The 24,300-nt window shown below is 36.5% G+C and overlaps 1 protein-coding gene across 1 annotated transcript in view; it reads right to left on the minus strand.

Annotated features, from left to right (window-relative positions):
- The window catches only part of SLC2A13 (solute carrier family 2 member 13), a 373,732-nt gene that overhangs the window by 285,734 nt on the left and 63,698 nt on the right, over positions 1 to 24,300 (minus strand). Inside the window, exon 3 of the mRNA XM_015085125.3 lies at positions 10,192 to 10,400. Within this exon, the coding sequence (XP_014940611.2) occupies positions 10,192 to 10,400 (209 nt within the window). The remainder of the gene's footprint in view (positions 1 to 10,191; positions 10,401 to 24,300) is intronic.

The raw sequence follows: 24,300 nt of genomic DNA on the forward strand, positions 1-24,300 counted from the left end.
CAGTCTTTTTCAAAAAGGTCCTAAAAGTAAACTGAACACTGAACTGTGTTAAATTTGCTAATGATGAGTTATCAAAAGGACTTAACACAGAAAATCCTTAATACCTACCAGTTCTCAAATGTAATATATTCTTTGTGCGAGATGATTTTTACATTTTCTTTGCAGAGTTCAGTTTGGACTAAACAGCCAAGCTCAGGAACTGCTGACTCTGCCGTACCCCCTCAGCTTCCACCCATGTCCCCTCTCTGCCCTGAGAGTCAGGACGCATGCAGTCAATTGGAGTGCCTCTTCTTTTCTTTCTTGGAATGACGATGGAGTTTTGGCTCTAGCAAAATGAACTGGAAATGTCAATTTAAACCAGATTCTAAAGGAACTGATAACAAGTTAAGGAACTTGTTTCTGAGGAGAGGGACTGATCCTGTCTGTGTGTTGGGATGGTAACTCTGGAGGCCATAGGGAATATAGACAGAGAGGGAAGATACCAGAATGAAGGACAACATAGAAGACACTATGGGGGAGTGAACACCAGAGACCTAACCCAGGCAATGACAGCAAGAGTGGGAAAGAGGAAAGAGATAGGAAAAACACCCCCAAGGTGGAAGCAACTGAACTCAATTAGTCAACTGACTTTGAACGTTTATTGTCTTGTTGTTTCTATTTTGTAGTTATATTTTATATTCTTCCCTTTCAGATATGGAGGACCTTCTTAAGGAAATCTGATAGGTTCTCAGATCCCTGTGAACAAGGACCACAACCCTATGTCTTTTTCAGTGTCTACATCTGAACTGGAGGGCACGGAGGTGGCATGAGATGCAGAGTTGGCCAGGTGGAAGCAGGAGAGACATGAGAGGCAGCAGAGTGGGGCTCAGATCTTGCCTCTTTCATTTCTTTGCTGTTCAACCTTCCCAGCTCTCCTTTTCCCAGTGCAATATGGATCATACTGCATAATTTTTAGTGTTGTTTCAACAGAGACACAGAGAAACATGTATGTGCACACACACATTTACATAAACAGGCATTCAGTGAAGAGTAATTGTTACTAGGGGTACCTGGGTGGCTCAGTCGGTTAAACATCTGACTTCAGCTCAGGTCATGACCTCGCGGTCAGTGAGTTCAAGCCCCCTGTTGGGCTCTGTGCTGACAGCTCGGAGCCTGGAGCCTGCTTCAGATTCTGTGTCTCCTTCTCTCTCTGCCCCTCCCCCGCTCGCACTCGTCTCTCTCTCTCTCAAAAGTAAACAAACATTAAAAAAAAGTAATTGCTACTAGCATTTTTACACTAGTATTATGCAAATATGAATGATGAATGTTAAGACAACCCTACAAAAGGCCTTTGCTTTCATAGAAAGTTGTTTTTAAAAGTATCTGCCCACCCACCCCTCAGGAAAAAGCAGTTATCGGATTTCATTCTCTAAAGAAATTTATTTTGAAGCTTTACTTTATTCTAAAAGATGTGCAGTGGGAGTCATTTTCAAGGAAATATCTTAAAAGAGTTCAGGGAGGGAAACCATACTGAAAATGTGAGACACTTACACAGCACTTTAATGTTGTTCTAGCTTCATAAACCTAGTAATTTTCTCCTCAATCTATCCTGCCAAATATATACTTCTCTTAACTGAAGGTTACTACGTTTCAAGCAATACAGATGCTGAGAAATTAACTGAAATGTACATCTTTGGTAGTGTTAGTAAGGTACTGATTACAAACATTGCTCAATGGGTAGATAAGTGGATTTAGAGTGCCTATGGTAGGGTAGAAAACGAAGAAGAAAAATAATGTTATCTGACCACCCTAACTCCCAAATATAAAGTGAATTTAAAATATTCGAAAAACAAAATAAGAGTAATTCCTTTGGTTTTTGAGAAACATTCTAGAAAATCTCTCCTGAAATTTGTAAACAGGCAAGTTTCTTCAAATAGCACACGCCATGGCTATTAATATTCTGATTCCAGAGCTCCTCATTGGGACTGTCCCGTGACCACTGAAAAGTCCCAATGCTTGAGAGTGGCTCATACATATGCCCTCCACTTTGAGATAGAAAAACAGGGTTTTCTTCAGGATCTTCCTTTAACCTTCTCCAAAGACAAGGTAACCTTTAAAGGGCACAGCAATTTGTCTTATCTCAAGGAAAAAAAAATCTCCTGAGTATGGTTTTATTTACAAAGCAGACTACCACCTGTGCTGAATGGTGGGTTCACTGTTTAGGTGAAAATAACCTGCCCTGAAGCAGCAACTAAGGAACTACATTCTTTTTGAAATGTCTACCTAGTTGGGTATTTTCCTCCTGTTTCACTGTATTAAATACAGAGCATTACAAAACTGGGTGAGGGACACCTGGATGGCTCAGTAGGTTAAGCATCCAACTCTTGGTTTTGGCTGTGGTCAGGATTTCATGGTTCGTGAGTTCGAGCTTCATGTCAGGCCCCCTGACAGGGTGGAGCCTGCTTGGGATTCTCTCTCTGTTCACTGCCCCCCCCCCCCATGTGCTCTCTCTCTATCTCAAAGTAAATAAATAAACTTAAAAAAAATGTGTAACAGGATGAACTTCACAATGTGTTGGGGGTTAAAAGAAAACTCTGAGGCAGTCAAAACTCCTTCACAGCATGGATTTTTTTTTAATGAAATATGGATTTAAGTACATCTTAGTAAGAAAGCAGAAAGATGAGCCTTCAAGTATTACCTATCAAGTTATAAGACAATCTGGATTTCCAATATAAATCAAGGAAAATGGCTTGAAAGCCTACAGGTATAATATGAAAAACGTTTCCTTCTCCCATGAGTAGGCTCTGTGCTATTCTTTATCCCATGTAAAAGGTGAGTCAATGATATTTTAATGTAATACCTAAGAACTATTCCAATTCTACTTAAGATCTTAAACGTACTCTGGGGTTTAGAAAATCAAAGGCAACCTTTAGTAAAAGCTATGTTGAATTAAATAGTTTCTTTTAAATAAGTCATCATACTTAAAATAATAAGTTATACTAAAAACTGAATAGAATTGCATATTGTTTTAGTGGTCCAGCTTACAGCTTGTTAACACAAGGATATAGATTTACAGCAGCTTTTTACTTGACCTTTTGTTTTAATCTGTTTGCCGTAAGAGAGATGTACGATAATAGCCTCACATTTGGACAATTTTAGCAGTTTTACAACAACCTTGAGAATATTTGATACAGAAATGTTTTCTTCACCTATATTCATAAAATTAGGGGTCATCTTGCTGAAAAACAATTTGTCAATACCCATTTCAGGTTCATCCAGTAAATAACAAACCTACTTTACTTTGGGTCAGACAACACTGCGCTACCATAGGAAGAAAATATAAGCAAAAACTACCAGAAATACTGGGGGAAATGACTACTTTCCTCTAAGTGCAACAGATGCCAATGGCAATGAGTTTTCTACTGCAATGTCATGCTGGAATTAGATTTCTAAAGAATTTTTGGAAGGATTTCTACCAAAATATGATAAATATCTACCCTCTCTGACCTCTCTGCAGAACATGCTTTGCTGAAATAGCCACAGGCAATATCAATTCAGAAGAAAAGAAAATGACTTATGAGAAGATAAGATTTGATGACCCAATTGCAAAATCACTGTAGGGGGAAAAAAAAAAGTGCATGCAGCTGTCCCTTCCTATATAGGATAGATGCGACCCCCTAAGAGCTGGAGGTAAATCAAAACAGGTTTCAAACTGAGCTCACGAGAGGGTCTTGAGTAAATTCCCCTCCCTACATGGTTCTTCCTCTTCAGGCTGGAGATCCAACTACCTGACAGGCAAAACACAGAACGGTACTTGGCTAGTTACTGAGGTGATTAGTAATAAAATGTAACAATGAAAATCTTGTGGGCGAGATTTTTTTTTTTTTTTGCAAGATTACACACTGCGCAGGTAACCTGAACGCCCTATAACAACAACCACTGGGCCTGAATCTAATTTGTCTGAAGCATTTGATAGTGCCTGTGGGTTGATACTTCTCACATATGCAGATTAAGATTTTAGTGAAAAAATAGCCAAGACCAACATTCTCACTGATATTCTTCTGTTCAATAAATCTATTTTGGAAGCATCTATGGATCTCGGTGATCAAAGTAATATTAACTGTAAAAAAATTTTACCTATAATTTTTAAAAGACAGGATGAACAAAAATACTATTTTCCTTTAAAAAAGAAAAGGCCAGGGGCGCCTGGGTGGCTCAGTCGGTTGAGCATCCTACTTCAGCTCAGGTCATGATCTCATGGTCTGTGAGTTCGAGCCCCGTGTCGTGCTCTGTGCTGACAGCTCAGAGCCTGGAGCCTACGTCAGATTCTGTGTCTCCCTCTCTCTCTCTGACCCTCCCCCGTTCATGCTCTGTCTCTGTCTCAAAAATAAATAATAAAACATTTAAAAAAAAATAAAGTAAAAAAAAATAAAAAAGAAAAGGCCATATACATTTTCAAGTTCCCTGGACTCGCCCCATGCTATAAACAAACACTTTGCAGGAGGCTGCTCTCCACTGCCTCACGATGTGCAGTTTCTCCCCTGCTTTGCTCCTTTTACTCCTGCTGTTGCACGAAGCTTCCCTAACGACTGCATTCTCCCCAAACACTGCTTCCTTCCCCCTGCTTTTTTTTTTTTTTTGTACTGGTTCTGCGTCAATATTTGCACATTTCTCTAGGGTCAGAAACATTTCCTGGTTTACATTTTCCTTCCAAGGATCCTATCTTAACACCCCAGGGCAGAGCAGGGAGTAGCAGCAAGGTGCAGAATGTGTGAGACTTTTTTCCCTAAGCCCTGCCTATGGGGCTGCTTCTGCTTGGGCATGTTGACAGCAGCCTCTGCTTTCTTTTCACCTCATCCCAGGAATCTACTTCTTGTCCTCTGGTGCAGGATAAGAAATTGAAGACATCAAGAAAAAACAATTTTTGTAACTATGTGTGGTGATGCCTGTTAACGAGATTTACTGTGGTGATCATTCTGCAGTATATACACATACTGCACCATTATGTCATACACCTGGAACTTGTATATCAACTAGGATTATAGGAGTTACATGTCAACTATGTATCAATTAAAAAAAAATGAATACATCATTAGAGAGTGCTGTCCAACAAGGTGTTATAAAGCAAATAATACACAACGTTCATTTCTAGATTCTTTCCTAAGATTGCCTTCAGAAGTGTCCTGTCTCTCTTGGTGACTAATTTTACTTCTTTTGTTATGAGACAATTACTGTTATAAACTAATGCTTCTGACAAAGATTCTCTACTCTTCAATATGCTCAGTAAATGATAAGATGAACACTTGCTTCTAGTAATATAGGCCGCTCCAACTTTTCCTACCCCGCCTAATGCGTTTGCCCAAGAGAGGAGCTCCCAAATGCTTTAAGGTCATGTTTGTCAAACTGCGGGACATTCCCTGTCCCAGGGAATGTACACGACAGAGTGATGGAACACATAAAGTCAATGGATAAACACTTTAGATATACTGAGAAAACACTTTTAAAGTTAAGTAAACAATTATGTTATGAAGCAGAGCACAAACTTCTGTTAATTACTAGGATAAAGCATAAAAATTCAAGTAAATGTTGGGCTTAGTGCAGTAGCCTTTTGCTATGGAACCCAGGCCTCAAGAGGCCAGCCTCTCTTCACTCACCTTTGAAGGGAAGTGGCAAAGTTCGAGAATCATTGCCTTAAGTGACTACCTAGGCCTCACTCCAGTTTATACCTCTGTTGTACATAAAAGGTAGGAGGCTATTACATATCTATGCAGCACATAATAAACTAAGGCAATAATCTGTAAGAGATAAGCAACAAAATGACAGAAATGATATGTACATTTACTTTTAATTCTAAAAGCAGTAACTGTGTCCCCGCTAATTCAAAGCTTAGGCATAAATAAACCTAAGCATAAATAAAGATTAATAGTTAGTTCTTACTGCAATGTTTTAAAAATCAGGCACATGTACACTTTATAACTTCCAAGAAAATTAACCTGGTCCACTTAATGATACACATAATTTTGCGCTTGCTGTTCCCTCTGCCTGGAACTCTCTTCCCTTCAGTTCTCTACACTACTGATTCCTTCTCAGGCTTCACATTCACCTCTTCACAGAAGCCTTTCCTGACCATCCCCCTTCAGTCCCTCTATAAATGTTATTATCTTGTTTGTTTCCTTCAAAGTCATTACCACAATTTGTAGTTATCCAGTAACTATTTACTCTTTATCATTTGTGTGCTTCTTTCCAGCAGAATGGACTAGAACCTTGTCTGTCTTACTTATTGTCACATCCCCAATTCTACTGAGTGTCACTCAGCAAATATTTTTCAGTGAAAGGCTGCTGCATGGTATTTAAAAATAAAGAAACAGGCATATCTCAAAGATTTTTAAAACTCTAAAAAAAAAGATTGTGGAGCTATTATAATCTGGCTCTCTTTTCTTACAAACCAAGAAACAAAGTGAGGTTCGGCAACTCCCCGAAAATCTTTTCAGGATTACCAGGTAAAGGTGAAGCCAGGACAAGTCTTTCTCCTCCCTGTCTCCCACACAAGGGAGCTTTCCAAACCAAGCTGTTACTTCCAGGCTTACTTTATGAGTCCTGCAGGATGTATAAACAGTGTTGAATACACATGAAAAACAATTATTTGCTTCTTTTTCTATCAAATGCCCTTTTTTCTTTTGCCCACTACAGTGGAGAAACCACATGCTACAGAGGTTGACCTTTGTGCCATGTGTAGAAGAGATGGAATACCATGACAATCCAATCCTGTTCTACAACATGGCCTGTGAGCCGTGCCTCTGCTGCTGACACAGCCAGAGGAGCTACCATATTCACTACAAAAGGTCACAAAGTGTATCTGAAACCAGGAGAAGTAAATCCCATATGCACGGATACCTCACACATCCAGAAAATAAATTAACTAATACATACTTCAGTAGCTAGGCCTATTTTCCTCAATGAAGTCAAATTTAAGCTCCACTGACCAAGAAAAAAAAATCCTATGAAAAGAGAAGGGTCACAGAAGCAAGTACCATAACAGTAGGAAGTCACTGCAAACTCCCAGAGAAGGACATGAAGACTGATTGATCTGCAATCAGTAAGCTCATTTAGTAAGCTCACAGGCAGGTAGCAGGTAACACCACATCTGACAAGAAAACCCTTCTCCTTAGGAAAACACAGGGATCACATACCACTTCTTTCTAACCTCCCGAAATATCAGAATATTTTGTCGTGGCTAGGCCAAAGCTCCTCCCTCCATGCAGCTGTACTCCACTGCCTGGAGTTCCCAAGCTGGAAGTCGGGGTTCAAAACTTACCTTGTCAGGATCCACGCACAGATGAACCCAGACCACTCTCTAACCCTGCAACACAATGGCTGACTTGTCTTCTCTGGACCAGGGCGTTTTTATTATTTTGAAGTTAGCTGTTTCTTCATGTGTATTTGTCCACCTAGCCTATCATTTGCGAATGAAAGGTGACGGAGAGCCAGGACCCTGTTGGTTTAACACAAGACCTACCACTGATCTCTATTTTCCAATAGACAGAGTCTTGCACTGGACATGACAAATGCTGAAATAAAACCCACACTTGTGCAGAACAGGTTTTTCTCTGGCCAGATTTCTCAATTGTAAAAATTAGGCCCCAAAATTACTGGTGCTATTTAAGACTGGCAAATCTCCCTTATGAATTCATCACATAAAACTCTTAATTCTGTACTTTAAAAACGAACAAGAGATTAACTTTAAAACTAATGATGATAGTACCCAAATAGTATAAATCTAGAAATGGATAAAGTATCAATCCTATTAGTTACAAAGTTTAAAATATCTACCCAAGCATGGGATAAATATTAGGATTGAGTAGGTAACAGTATTTAAGAAAAAAAAAAACCATGCCAAGTGTGTACATAAAGCAATATTGTGAAACAGGTAAATGGCTTAATATTTTATCTTTACCCAAGAAAAAGTGCCTTGGTTAGCTCCCAAAGACTTCTCATAAAAACTAAAGCACATGCAGATAATTGCAATATCTTTATCTCAAGTTTCTTAAAACAAACAAAAACTTTGGTTATACATTTCAAAATTTTTTAATGTTTATTTTTGAGTGAATGAGTGAGAGAGAGAGAGAGAGAGAGAGAGAGAGAGAGAACATGAGCAGGGGAGGGGCAGAGAGAGAGAGAGAGAGAGAGAGAGAGAGAGAGAGAGAGAATCCAAACAGGCTCCGGGCTTGGAGCTGTCAGCACAGAGCCTCACGCAGGGCTCGAACCCAGGAACAGTGAGATCATGACCTGAAGTCAGATGCTCAACCAATTGAGCCACCCAGGCGCCCCAGTTATGTATTTCAAATAGTCATGAAACTCAAACAGTGTGCACCGTCAACAGTTGCACGGCTATACCAGTTGGACAAATTTTTAAGTAGTCAAAATCCAGCTACATTGTCAATGCTTCGTAGTAAAATCAGTGGTATCCCGACCCCTACATGGGAAGGCTTTTTCAATTACATTGTTGACTTGTCCTTTACATGATAAAAACTTAAGTTCTAGATAGTATTTAATAGAACTCAATGCTCTGAAAGGTTATTTCTCCACACATTAGTACATGGGCTTCAAGCATACTGATTACTATAAAACCAAGCTCATGTTTCATTTAAGCCACAGCTGAGGGAAATTCAGAGAGGAGCATAAATGAAGGTATTTGTAATTTAAGTGGACATTTGAAATAGTATTTTAAAAATCAACGCAATGTTCAACTCAGTAACGGTGAATTGTTTTGTTAAAGCCGAGTTCTCTTTGATACTTGCACTAACATCTGACTCTGGAGATGCTAGCAGTGCCCGGCACATGGTATATGCCCAGAAACTTGTTTATTAAAAATGACCTTCACTCAGAATCAGCTCACAGGTTACTGGGGCTTTGACCTGAGCAGACAACAGCATCACACAACTGCATTACATACATATAAAAGTGAGAAAACCGAGTGTGGCTAACACAGTGATGAGCTGTGTTTATTCTATTGTTGCAGGAAAGCACAGCTTTCAGTTTTACCAAAAATAATAGTAGGAGAAGGAGAGAGGACAGACCTTCCAAGACCTGTGTGACACATATATCAATATAGCAGTGTGGACGTCTGCATTTTCTCAAGTATGAAAAATAATCTGACACCAGTCAGCATCTCTGCTCGGATTACCAATTAATGTAGGGGCAAAAGGAAGGTCAAGAGAAAATGAGACAATTTTGGGAAATGTGAATCTACCAGGGCAATGATTACTGTTGAGAAACTGATTATAAAGTGTCTACCTTTTCCCATCATGTACATTTTGCAAATCACTTCCCCAAATCAGACTGTCAAGATTAGAGATCCTGCCTGAGAATTTTGCAAAAACTCTACATGATTTCTTCTCTGGAAAGAAATTCATCAACATAAATTGACTAAAAACTTTTTTTTTTTTTTTTTTTTTTTTTTGCTTTTGCTTTTCCAACATGGTGAAATTTTGGTTACATAGTTAATTAAACATTTTAATGAAAACAGGGAAACACAAAATGATTCCACAACTAGGGTCTGAAGGTATTCTTATTCTCTGTGAAAACTAAACTGGAGCCTGGGTGCCTCAGTCAATTATAAGTGTCCAACTCTTGGTTTCGCCTCAGATGATGATCCCAGGTTGTAGAACTTAGACCCACGTCAGGCTTTGCGCTGACAGCATGGGGCCTGCTAGGGATATCCCCCCTCTCTCTCTCTCTCTCTCAAAATAAATAAACGTAAAAAAAAAAAAAAACCGATATGGAAATTAATGTAACGCACGTAAACAAGGTATTTTTACTAAAGTGATTTTGACAATAGTTCACACTATGACTTTTTAGTTAATATGAAAAGGTCAATATGCATATATATATAAAATATACATATAGTTCAAAAATTACCGCCTGCACAATGATGACAACCATGTCAAGCATATCCAATTTTGAAAGAATAAAAGAGACTACACACAAATAAAAATAGTAATTATGTGAGAACAGTGGTAGTATGGGAACATATTTCTTTCTTTTATAACACTATTATATTACTTTTAAAATTAAATTATATTTATTTTGATTTGTTTATACACATAAAACCACTATATCATTTAGAGGTATTAAATAATAGCGAAGGAATATAGTTTCTAGATAACACCACTATGCAGTTTTAAGATTTGTGTAAGTATAAAATCTACATACCTGAGCCAACCTCTTTTTCTTCTTCTTCAATGTTGTTTCTGATGCTATCATATTCCTCATCAATGGTCTGGTTACCACGCATCTGAGATAAGATTCTACGGGCCTTCTGAGTCTGTCCTTTCTGAATCAGCCATCGAGGGCTTTCAGGTAAAAAGAGAAAGCCAAAAAACTGTATAGCTGCTGGAATTGCTGCAAGCCCCAACATGTACCTGTAATAAGAAATCCACATATTACTGTAAAATTTGGACTTACACTAGCACGGAGTATGAAAAAAAGGTTTGTGTTCACCACACTGGAAACAGGATCTAATATTAAATTAGAATGATCTTTTGTGTTTCTGTGTGTGATCAGAAAAAAGAGGATATTTTTATGCTGTAGTGAGAAGCTGAAAAATGAGAAAAATCTGATTCTTCTCTCTCACAAAAATTACAATTAAAAAATGGGCAAAAGTCACAATAATTATATATATGCACTGTGAACCAAACACATCATGCAAAGCACCATGATCACAATCCCTTTCTAACACTAATATACATGATTCTGCATTTTACAATAGAAAAAGGAGCTAAAACAAAATCCTGATAATCTATTTAAAAAGATACACATTTCATTTTAAAAAATGCCCAAATTTATTTACTTTTGCTCTGTGAATGATTAGTAATGATTTCATTTTGCCATCAAGCTTCATGTTCACCTTCATTAATTAAGGAGAAGCCTATAGCAGAAAAAAAGTCAGAAGCAAATAATTATTATTAAGATGACAGAAATATAGTAGATAAGCAGATCAGTTTAAATCCATCAGGGAAATAACAAAAATAGCAATGTGAGTACATCAATATCAAAGATATCTCCAAAATTGTTCTGACCACTAGACTGATCTCCTATTATCTCTTTGATGTTGGACCTCAATCTTTTTGAATGGAGGGGTTAGATTAGATAAACTTCAAGGTCTTCAAGTGGAAACTTCTATGAATCTATGACAGGTGTTATGTTTTCTGTTGATCCAAATTCCCTGGGTATATTTCATGGCAGATTCATGATGGTAGAGCTCAGAGGGCCAATTGTGATTACATAACAACCATACCCACTGATAATCAATCAGATTATCATAAATCAATTAGAAGTCATTTGACTCAATACAGTTTTCAAAGCTATTCCAACTTTTAAGCTGTGTTAAATCCAAAGTGGAGTAAGCAAGCCTTGATGCCTCTAGTAGTATATCTTTGTGAAATAAGTCCATTACTTTTCAAACAAATTCATTTTAATTCCACAAACAGCAGAGAAAAAAAATATAATTGTCACATGGGTGTTAAGAATACCTCTCCCTCCAAGATATTTGCAAATGACATGCCTGATAAAGGATTGGTATCCAAAGTTTATAAAGAACTTATCAAACTCAACACCCCCAACACAAACAACCCAGTTAAGAAATGGGCAGAAAACATGACGAGACATTCTTCCAAAGAAGACATACATTCAGATGGCTAACAGACACATCAAAGATGCTGAACATCACTCATCATCATGGAAATACAAATCAAAACTACAATGAGATACCACCTCATACCTGTCAGAAAGGCTAAAATTAAAAACACAGGAAACAACAGTTGTTGGCAAGGATGCAGAGAAAGGGGAACCCTCTTACACTGTTGGTGGGAATGCAATCTGGTGCAGCTACTCTGGAATAGTACAGTGGCTCCTCAAAAAGTTAAAAATAGAACTACCCTACAACGTAGCAATCACACTATTAGGTATTTACCCAAAGGATACAAAAATATTGATTCAAAGGGACACATGCACCCCAGTATCTACAGCACCATTATCAACAACAGCCAAATTACAGCAAGAGTCCAAATGTCCATCAACTGATAGATAAAAATATATACATATACAAAGGAATATTACTCAGTCATTAAAAGGAATGAAATCTTCCCATTTGAATGATATGGGTGGAGCTAGAGTGTATTATGCTAAGTGAAATAATTCAGGGAAAGACAAATAGCATATGATTTCAAATATGTGAAATTTAAGAAACAAAACAGATGAACACAGTGGGAAAAAGAGAGAAGCAAACCATGAAACAGACTTAACAAAGAGAACAAACTGAGGTTTGCTGGAGAGGAGGTGAGTGGGGGGTAGGTTAAATGGGTGATGTGTATTAAGGAGGGCGTTTGTGATGAGGACTGGGTGTTGTGTGTAAATGAATCACTGAAACTAATATTACACTTTATATTAACTAATATTTAAATAACAACTTGAAACAAAACAAAAAACATCTCTCATTCCAAACAGCAGCTAAAACTACACACGGAATGAGAAAACTTTTAAGATTTTTTAAAGTAAACAAAGTTTTTATAATGACTAATGAATCACTTGGCCTTCAGTATTAAATAAAATCTTATTAATCCATTAATCTTATTTTAATCCATGGGCTGTGATAATTATACCAACATTTCATCATTCCTTACTATGGTAACCTACAGAACACAGTGTTTTAACATCCATTTATATCTCTGTACCTTGTTTTATAATAAATTATTTGCCTGTCCCACCTGATTGTGTATTTAACTTTACATTCGATAAAGCACCTAATAAAATATCTTGCACACAGTAGGCACTTACTAAATATTTTGTGAAATGTTACAAAAACAGCTATTCATCTAAACTTTCTGTATTAACTAGACAGAAAATAAGTATAGTTCACATTCGCATAGAAGTTCACGTAGCAATTCTGGATCAGTTAGCTCTGTAAACTTAGTTGCACAGTAATTCCTTCCAATGAACCTTTTTGTTATTCCAGATACAATCAGACCTTTTCTGAAGAAGACGTCTCATTTGAAGAAGACTTCTGAAGAGTCTTCAGATGAGTGCTGAGATCAGTTTACACAAATGTGTACTTGTGGCAGCTTCCCCTTAGATGTTACCTTTTATAACCAAATCTGTTATTCTAATGTATGTTTTATTGCTGTAAATGAATGACATTTTTATTTGCTTGTGTTCTCTCTTGAAGAAAAATTTATACACAATTGTATTGCCAATTACTGCCAATTACATAAAAGAAAAGCAATAAAAGGCAAACATAAATATATTGGATTAGGAAATAAATTTAAAAATCCTCAAAATGGAAGCCTTCATGTGTCATTTGTCTACACCTTTCATGAGTTTTCCTTCTTTTCTCCAAACTCCTTAATGATGCATTAAGATTACAGAGCTACAGAGAATACTTCAAAGCAGCCCTTGAAATGAATATAGAAACTGAACCATTTTCAGGCCCAATGATGCTCACAGAATACTGTGCATTTTACTACTCACTATTTAATCCTAGGACACGGTATTTTTAAAAACTGAAAGGAAAAAGAGAAGGAAAGAAAACAGAAAACACAAAAAGAAAATTGCAAACATACATATTAGTCTATGTTTCTAAACCAAGCTATAGAAGACAGAATACTTGGGCTCTCCAGTCCTTTAAAATATAAGGGTTATGATCTGAAATATACATTTCAATGCCCTAACACTAAGGTGGGTGGCACTCATCTGCCAACTTTTGAAGGATATTAAAGCCTGGTTGGTTCCAGAGACTAGGCAAAATAAAACATTTTTTATACATGTACAACCTAACGCTTCACTTCTAGAAGTAAAACGAAGGAGATTATTTTACTATATTTTATTTATCTTTCATGATGTAGAGGAATAGAATTTGCCCCCCAAAATGGGTCTCTCTGGCATAAGGATTATCTTGGACTGATTATTTTTAACAAATTGCAAGCACAGAGAAAGCTTTGAAAACCATACAGAAGTCACCCTTTTGTAGGAGACATTTACATTTACAATCTCTACTTGTAAGGGTGTCTCCCTCTGTGCCAATATGAGGGGGATGACTCAGTCTCCAGAATTCTTATCAGTGGAGAAGGCAAAACTTAAATCTGCATTACAAACTTACCCCTGTTCATGCTGTTTTCCTGATAACCTGTCTAAACTGACTTCCCATCTCCACCCAACATCATCTTTTGTCTTTAGATGAAGATGGTATTTAGAGTGACGGCTTTGGCCATTTCAGGGAGCTACTCAGTTTTACCTGGGTCTCTCCCATACATACAGGAAGTACAGGTCATTAAACTTTTGTTTTTCTCTTGTTAAGTGGTCTCACATGAATTTAATTCTTAGACCAGGCAGAAGAACTCAGAAGGTCTGAGGAAATTTTTTCCTCCCAAACACTAACAAAAGTATTTTGATAGTAATAAATTTCCAAAGCTTTGTAGAGACCAAATACAAAATGTGTGTGTGTGGGGGGGGGGGGGGGGGAGGAGGTAGCTGTTGTTTATGATGGAAAGAGCATAGGAACAGACCTGGGTTGCATTCAGTTCTGGACATACTAACCACAAAACCCCGGTCAAATTATTTAGTATTTTAATGCACAGGTAACAGTGTCTATTTCATAGGACATCTGGGATAATTAAGTGAAATTATACAGATGGTACCTAGAATGGTGAAGAATATCAGCAAAAAAAAAAAAATTTTTTTTTTGATCTAGATAGATAGATAAATTGATCTATATAGATAGATCAATAGATCTATAGATGGATCTATATAGAGATAGATATAGAGATAGATATATAAAGAAATTTACCTCCCTGACTCCCTCACCTCTCAATCAATTCAATGTAACTTGTCTTTCCTGGCTGTATCATCCACACAAATATCCAGTAGGTAGAACTAACCAATTTCTTTCCCGAGGAAAACTGTTGCTCTGTTGATGCGCACACTGGAGAATAGGAAAAATAAGGGAGTGCTTTTGCTGTGTTACTGATAAAAATTTTAAGAGATTAAAAAAGCAGGAACTCTCTAGGCTCAGTTAAGGCAGTATGTATTCAGAACTCACCATGAGTCCTCTAAATCCAAGGGAATAGGGAACCAGATAAATGATAGAGAATGTACCAATAAGACAGTCTACTGATAAACCAGGGCAGTCAACCCCCAAACAAGTAGTTACCTATTGATATGGAAGAGCTCATCATCGTGAGTTAAATCAAGGGTTCTAAACCCTAGTTTCACAATAGAATGGAGGTGGGAGGTACTTTTAAAACATTACAGTGTCCAGGCCCTACCGACCCAGGATTTTCATTAACTGGCCTGGGCTCCAAGCCCAGGAAATTCTGCTTTATTAAAAGCTCCCCAGGTGGTACTAATGTGCAGTCAGGACTGAGAACCACCACTCTGTTTTTAAAAACTCAAGGGGTGAAAGTAAACAATGAGCACCCAAGGTCCACACTTTAAGGCAAAAGCTATTTATCTTCTAGAGGCATACCAAGCTGACAGGAAGGGAAAGTAGGTGGACTCGAGCAAAACTGCCATGTTTTCAGAAATTCTAAAATTCTTTAGAATCTCCTGTGGCATCCTGCTCACTCACTGAGCTATCTTTTTTAACTTTCTCAACTGAAGTTAACAAATGAGATAGTTTCTGGCCCAACTAGCCACACCAGCACCTGCCTACCAGAAAACTAAGGATGGGCCCTCAAATGGTAAGCAATGCTTTCAAATGGTGTGGCTGGGCCAGCTATCACCAAAGGAGACAAGCCCAGCTATTTCATCTCACCTATTGAGCCTTCTTCCCAGTGCCAAGAGCTGAAGCTCTGTGAACCAAAGATTCTGCATTCCCTGGTGACAGTCCTTCCCATGGTGGCCGAGCAGACTCAGGTACCTCACACAAAACCAAAGAGGTCCTGCGTTGTACTGTGCATTCACCACCATTATTGTCTTAAAAGAATCATGCTGCTCCCACCTACAAAACTGAAGGCAAGTATGCTCTAATAGATGGCCATTTAAGACACAGAGCTGTGTAGTTCATAATTGTCCCACTTCTCTCATGATAACAACATGGTTATCTGATAATCTGGTCTACTGATAACATGATGAACACATTACTTATTCTCCAGTAGTTCCACAAGGTAATGATTATGTTCCAAATACATGAAAAAAATCTACTTGAATGTAGCTTATTCATGTCACCACTTAACAGCAGCCAACAGTAATAGCTAATACATAGCACTAGTTAGTATGTGCCAAGCACTATTCAAAGGGCTTAAGAAACCTTACTTCATTTGTCTTCACAACAACTCTATTAGGTGGGTATCATGATTATCTCTTATTTATTTATTTATTTATTTATTTATTTATTTATTTATTTATTACCATTTATTTATTTTAGAGAGAGAGGTAGACAGTGTGAGCGCGGCAGGGGAGAGACAGAGAGAGAGACACAGAATCCAAAGCAGGCTCCAGGCTCTGAGCAAGCAGTCAGCACAGCACCCCACGCGGGGGCTTGAACCCACAAACCGCGAGATCATGCCCTGAGCTGAAGTCGGATGCTTAACCAACTGAGCCACCCAGGCACCCCTATTATCCCCATTTTAAAGACAAAGAAACCAGGTACAAATTAGATACAGAACCAGTATGCAGTGGAACTAGGATTAAAATCTAGGCAATTTGGCTCCTATAATAAATATATTTATTGTAAGTCAAGCTATAATAAATGTTTAATGATTAGTTAACAATTCTGCAGAAATCACAAAACAGAACATTAATTTACTTTAACTTCATGTTTAAAGACTTTCATATAAAAACTTATAAAAACTTTTATAAGTTTTATTGTTCACTCACATCTATCAAATATATTAAAGCACTGCAGAATAACCTGGCAAAGGGGCTACCTGGGAACAGTCCACCCCCAGTCATAGGGAGCAGGGGAAATGCAAATTTAACAACAAAGACCTGCTGGTGTCAAACGAATATCTTATTATTCTCAACACCAGAGTGTCACTATAAAAATAATCAGCTATTAATTAAAAGAAAATATCTCATTTGTGAGGGTAAACTTGTACTGCTCGCTTTGAACACTGCACCAAACTGAATTTGAGTATCTTTTTTCTTTAACATACACATACATTTTTCATGCAGGAAAAATATAAGTAACATACATGGCAGGAGATAGTTTTAAAAGAGACTGGGAACAGAAAATTGTCTTTTTGATTTGATCCTTTTAAAATATATTACATAAGGGGCATGACAGATCTAACCCTGCTTTCCATAACACTTTGTTTTTTCAATCTCTCCTTCTCAAAAGCCTCTCCAAGCCTCTCCCCTTCCAAAATGAATTGTGCAGGAGGAACTGCACCCTGCATCCACCTTCTGTTCATTTCTCTTCTCCTGTTTTTCTTCCTTAAATTCCCAGTGTAAAAAAGGTTGCAAATGCCTTATGATAGAAGAGCTGAATGATTTATGGTTTTAATCATAAGTCAAGCTATTATAGAAAAACTATCATGGCTAAGGAAGTTGTATTACAATATGTTATATTTAAAACAAATTGTATGCAATTGTTTTTATAGGTCTTGAGTTCTACTAAGGGAAGACACTTCACTCTGAGAAGCATATAAAGGTTTTTTGGACACTGCAGTCATTTAACCAATTATTCTAATAGGCCATGAGAGCATTAAGGTACAGTTCAATAATCACTTCCTTGTCGCTCAACCTCACACTGTTAAAAGTATGTATTTTTAAACCAAATCTCCACCTTATACTCTAGTCACAGAGAATCTTGTTATTTTTCAAAACACTTAGATTAGCTCAGTGACAATCTGTGAAGTTTGTCCCTGAGATAGTAAGGATTTGTAGCAATATTCTCTAATATCCAATACTGTCTTAGAATACACCAAAAAAGGGTGACAAAACTATATATATAATTCCAATAGTTTTATTTCCATCCTCTGTCTTCTAGCTTGCATTCTGTTTATATCTATTTCCTATTGATTTACAAATCTGGTTTATGTTAGCCCTTTTCTGCATAGCATGCAGAAGAGGAATATCATAACTATTAAGATACTAAGCCTTATTCTTTAAAACTCTACCGTTTCCAACAAGCATCCTTTTACACAGAACTATGAAATAAACTACACCTTTTTTTTTTCTCTTGAAACAGTTCATTGAAAATAAAAAGGGTCAGCAGTTAGAATCAGTACATTCTTTGAAAGTGATACCTAATGAAGATTTGCTTTATTTGCTTGGAAAGCTAAGGCTGAATTCCTATGATCTTTCTGAGTTGCTACTCGGTTTACCCAGCAAACATCACCTTTAATGTACATTAAATGCCAAACTCTACACCAATCCTTAAGCATCACGAATGCACTTAAAACCAGAGACAGTGTAGTGCTGTGTCAATCCAAAAACATCCCCCCAAGCTGGAACTTTCTGATATATATCACTGTGCCCTGTTTAGGGTAGTGAAATATTTTCCCCTTAAAAAGGCATAGTCCAACCCTTTCAAAACACATTCAAGAACACTGCTCCCTCACCACTACATCTTGAGCTACCTGACTTCAATGTTCCTATGGATTTTGAGTTTTTTCACAGACTTCTCATATACTTAATAATCATGTGAGTGATATATTTACTAAAAGATCACTATTCTTGATTTACAAAAGAAATACTCACCATCATATATTAATCACAAGATATTTACATGATAATCACCAAAGATCAATTATAACGTATGTAATATGTTTCTACTTCAGGCAAGTTTTAGATGCAAAAAGATAATACTGAATCTAGCCACCTGCTGTAATTACAACTCACTTGATAACATATTTTTCAAATTTAGTGCAAGACTCACAACTCCATTATAACAGATAAAAAATTAAAATAATAAAACACTGAAAATTGAGATTCCAGGCTGGTAAATTAATTCTCCTTTGCCTTCAAGGACCATGTAGAACATCAACACTGATGACTGACATATCTGATAACCTGATGGCAGCAGAGAGTAAATAAGAGACCAAGGCTGAAAGTACATAAGAAAAAAAAAATCAGCATGTCCCCGTTGGAATCTTTCAAGTAAAAAGCAGACAATATATGACCAGCAAATGAGCAAATTTTGTGTTACCTGGTGAAAGATTCTGTGTTAACAAAAAATCTTGCCAAATATGCAAACATAAGAAAATGTTAATTCTACGTAGGTAGGGGAAACACCTCGAAGTAATTTGATATTGGTATATGAGATAGGTAGTTTGACCAAGGTTATTTAGAGAGTTGTGATTATAATAAAAGCAGCAAAATATGCTTACTTTGACAGAATAAGATGTGATATTAAACAAATGATTTTGCACAGATATTAAGTAGTTTTAAACTACATGGCAAAATATAGGGACTTGCACAAAATGCACAGTACTAGTGCTAGAAATAAAGCACACACAATCACATCTACACATATATTGTCTTTTTTTTTTCCCACTCAGTTTTTTTTTTTTTTTTCAGAGCTTTATATCCAAAGCTCTGCGCTAGGGATTTTGGAGATACAATGATTCACAGACATCCTTTGCTTCAAGGAACTTATACACTAGTAATCATCGAACAAAACAGGATTACATTTAATTGCTATGACTGAAGTTTGGGCATAGTCTAGGAATAAAGGACAAAAGTTATTTCAACAAAGATAGTTAGAAAAAGTGTCATGGCAAAAACAACATTTATATTAGTCACTGGCCAATGCAGAAAAGGGGTATAATGGAGGGAGCTGACAGAAGGTGCAGGTTAACATTTTTTAGGGAAATTTTGCATAGAGTAAAGAGTTCCAAGGTATACCATTCTAAGAGTTTGGGAAAAAAAAAAATATATATATATATATGAGAGAGAGTGTGTGTGTGTGTGTGTGTGTATCCTTATAACCATCCTAATAAAAAAACAGAACATTTCCATCATCCAGGAAATTCTCTATACCCATCTGCTTTCCAGTCAATCTCCACTGCCCCAGACAACCAATGACTGAATTTCTGTCCCCATAGCTTATTTTGCAGGTTAATGAACTTCATATGGAATTATGGAGACTCTACTCTCTTGCATCTAGCTTCTTTCAATCATAATGTTTTTGCGATACATCCATGTTGTTCTATTTCACTAACTGATTATCTATCCTTACCAGTCTGTCTTGATTACTTTAGCTTTATGCTAAGTCTTGAAATCAGGCAAAACTCTCCCAACTTTGTTCTTCAAAATGGTTTTGGCAATTCTAGATCCTTTACTTTACTTTTCCATTTTATCTGCGCCCAGTTTTTGGTAGTGCTGTGATTTTTAAGCAATATGCCCATTTCCTCTAAGTTGTTGAAGTTATTGGCACAAAGTTGTTCAAAGTGTTCCCTCATTATCCTAATAACGTCCACTGCAATGATGTGCTCTCTTTTACTCCTGATACTGATAAATTGTGCTTTAGCTTTTTCTTCTTAACCGGTTTAATAAGTCATAATCAGTTTATCAATTTTACTAACCTTTCCAAAGAATCAACATTGTTAATTTTTTCTATTGCTTATCTGCTTTCTATCACATTGACTTCCAGTCTTTATTATTTTCTTCTGTTCTCTCTGGGTTTAACATGCCCATATTTTTCTAGCCTTACATGAAACTTAGACCATCTGATTTTTCCTCCTCTAATATAATCACTTTAGCTACATACTTTCCCCTAAACACGGCTGAGGCTGAATTCCACCCATTTTGACATACTGCATTTTCTTTCCATTTAAAACTATTTTCTAATTTTTCCTTCTGATTTCTCCTTAGATTCATAAGTTATTTAGAACATGCTGGTTTTTGAAGATTTTCTGGCTATCTTACTAATATTTAATTTAATTCTGGTATGGTCAGAAGCCATATGCTGTTAAGATTCATTTTTAAAATTTATTAATATTTATTTTATGGTCCAGGATATGGTCAGTTTTAGAGAATGTCTAATGTCAATCTGAAAGAGGCAGTTAACAGTGTTGTCTGGTTTTCCTATAATCTAACTTTTTGTCTGGTTGTTTTTATCAGTTGCAAAAAGTTTCAAATTCTCCAAATATGAGCCTGGATTGATCTATTTTTTCCTTTAGGTCTGCAAAGCTTTTTTATTTTATTGTAGTGAAATATAAATAAAATAAAGTTTACCTCTTGATCATTTTTAGGTGTAAAGATCTATTAACATTAAGTCCATTCACAATATCGTGCAACTACCATCGGCTAATTTGTGTTTATGCATCTTGAAAGCTCTCTAAAGAAACTATACATTTTTTATCATTATTATTTCTGATTAGTTCATTGTATTATCATTATGAAATGTCCCCTTTTATCACTGGTAATACCGCTTATCTTAAAGTCTTACTTTGTGTGATTATTAACATAACCACACTAGCTTTCTTATACTTAACTGTTCGCATAGATCTCTTACTTTTAACCTATCTATGGCTATAATGCCATATGCCATAATGCCTAAATTGTGTCACTTTTAGACAACATAGGCTTGTGTCATGCTTTTTGTGCACAATGAAAATTTTTACCCTTTATAATTGTTGTAATAATTGGGTTTTAAGTCTACCATTCACTATTTGCCTTCCATTTGTTCCATCCATTGTTTTTACCTGTGTTCTTCCTTTTCTAGCCTTTGTTTAGCTTATCCAAGTATTTTAAATATTCCATCTTAATTCTTATAATGGCTTCTTAGCTATGTATTTTGTATGATGTATTCTGGTGGTTGTTCTGAGGATAAAAACATGCATCGTTACTATTTAAAGATAATATTATAACTCTTCAGAAATATGTAGAATTTCCATTTACTCCCCTCAACTTTTTTACTATTGTCATCATATATTCTATAGCTCTATGCATTACATTTAAATGTAAAGTCACAGGTCTTTGAAAAGTTTGAGGCAAAAACAAAGAAACAAAAAACAGATAATGTCCTTTATATTTAGCCTCCTATTATGATAGTTGGTATTCTTCCTTACTGTAGATGAGCTTTTATCTAGGATCATCTCCCTCAGTGTGAAGAACTTCTTACAATACAGTTGGTCTGGTGGTGAGATTCTCTTAATTCTACTTTATCTGAAAACATTTTTATTTTACCTATATTTTGAAGGATATTCTCCTACCAGACTGACATTTTTCTTTCAGTACAGTTGACCCCTGAGCAACATGGGAGTGAGGGCACCCACCCTGTGCAGTCAAAAATCTAAAAATAGCTTCTGACTCCCCTAAAACCTTAACCTACTGTTAACTGGAAGCCTTACCAATAAAATTCAATTAAGTTAATTAACACGTATTTTGTATGTGATATGTATTATGTACTGTATTCTTACAATAGAAAAGCTGGAGAGAAGAAAAATCATAAGAGAGAATACATCTACAATACTATACCATATTTATCAAAAAAAAAATCTGTTCAAACCCACATTGTTCAAAAGTCACCTGTATTTTAATGACGACATGCCATTGTCTCCGGACCTTCTAATGTTCCTCTTGTAAAGTTGGCCATCATTTCTATTGCTGTTCCTGTAATGTGTCTTTTTTTTTTTTTTTCTGGGATCCTAATTTTCTCTGGACCTTCTGTTGTCAGCCGTGTGATTATGATATGCTTGTGTTTGCTCATCTTTATATTTATCATACATGGGATTCACTATGGTCTGGAATCAGTAATTAGTGTTTCAACCAAATTTTGGAAGTTGGCTGCTTTTTTTTTTTTTTTGCTTTCTCTTTCTTTTTTAATTTTTTTTAATGTTTATTTATTTTTGAGACAGAGAGAGACAGAGCATGAATGGGGGAGGGTCAGAGAGAGAGGGAGACACAGAATCTGAAGCAGGCTCCAGCCTCCAAGCTGTCAGCACAGAGCCCGACGTGGGGCTCAAACTCATGGACCGTGAGATCATGCCCTGAGCTAAAGTCGGACGCTTAACCAACTGAGCCACCCAGGCGCCCCTCTTTTTTTTTTTAACACATTTTTCCCTCATTCTCTTTTTGTTGGACCTCAACAAATGTAGACAAAAGTCTAATGTATATTAGACTACTTAGAATTAATTAGAGGTATATAAGAATATTCAACATTGTACCCTAGGTCACTGAGGCTTTTTTCTTTTTCAACTTTTTTATTTTCTCATTTTCGTATTAGATGATATCAATGGATCTGCCTTCAAGTCTCCAGACCCTATCTTCTGTCATCTTCAATTTGTTAAGCCCATCCAATGGATTTTTTAAGTTTTAATTTAATTTATAATTTCAGACATTGTACTTATAGTATTAGAATTTATACTTGGTTCTCTTTTTATAGTTTATATTTCTTTGCAGAGATTCACCATCTGGTCACTCAACATGACTATCTTGTTTGCTAAGTCCTTCACCACATTAATAATAGCTGCTTTAAAGTCTTTTTTCTGTTAATTCCAACATTTGCATCATCTTGAGGTGTGTCTATATTGGCCAATTTTCTTTTAATTATGTATCATAAGTTCTGTTTATTCACATGTCTAATAATTTTTTGTGTTGTGAGTATCGTGAATGATAAACTATAAAGACTCTTAGATTTTGTTCTCTTCTCCCAATAATGCTGACTTTTTCCTATCAGCCTCCTTGAGTTTGGGGAGCTTTGGTTTTATACTTGGGTTGGTGTGAATCTGTTTCAGTTTTGGCTTGGTCTTGGGGCAAATCCTTAGTCATGCAACAAAGTCTTTATTTCTAAGGCATGATCCTTCTGCAGTTCTAATAGAAAACCTAAGCTGCAGCCTCAAGTTTCAAAATCCAAATATGTCACTCCTCCCATGGGCAAGAAATAAAATCTCTCCCAGTTTTTATCATATTGTAATTATTGTTTTCCACAGGCTCCAAGGAATCTCTCCTGTATATTCATAGTTCTGAGGTCAGTAAATATTTGCAGTAAATTACTATTCAGATTTGAGGGATTTCCTCCTATATGAGTCATTCTTTTCCTGGATTTTCACCTTCAAATTCCATCCCACTCTGCCCACCCCAAACTCTAGCCATTGACACTGTAAGCCAATAAAGCTGTAGTTTTCTACTTAAGTTATAGCTGTCCAGTATAGATTAAGGGCTGTCCTCAAGTAAAAAGTCATAAATGTAGACTTTGAGAATCAAAACCCCTCAGTTCCAACCCACCTTTGGAGATGGTGTTTTCCAATGCCTTAAACAGTTTTAACATTCTGTCTGTGGTTTATAACGGTCATCTTCAGGGAAGATTAGTCTTATACAAACCACTCTCATTAGCAAACTATATTCACTTTTTACCTGGAAAATTCAGATACCTGAATA

This window comes from Acinonyx jubatus, chromosome B4 (genome assembly GCF_027475565.1).
Source record: "Acinonyx jubatus isolate Ajub_Pintada_27869175 chromosome B4, VMU_Ajub_asm_v1.0, whole genome shotgun sequence".
NCBI classification, from domain to species: domain Eukaryota; kingdom Metazoa; phylum Chordata; class Mammalia; order Carnivora; family Felidae; genus Acinonyx; species Acinonyx jubatus.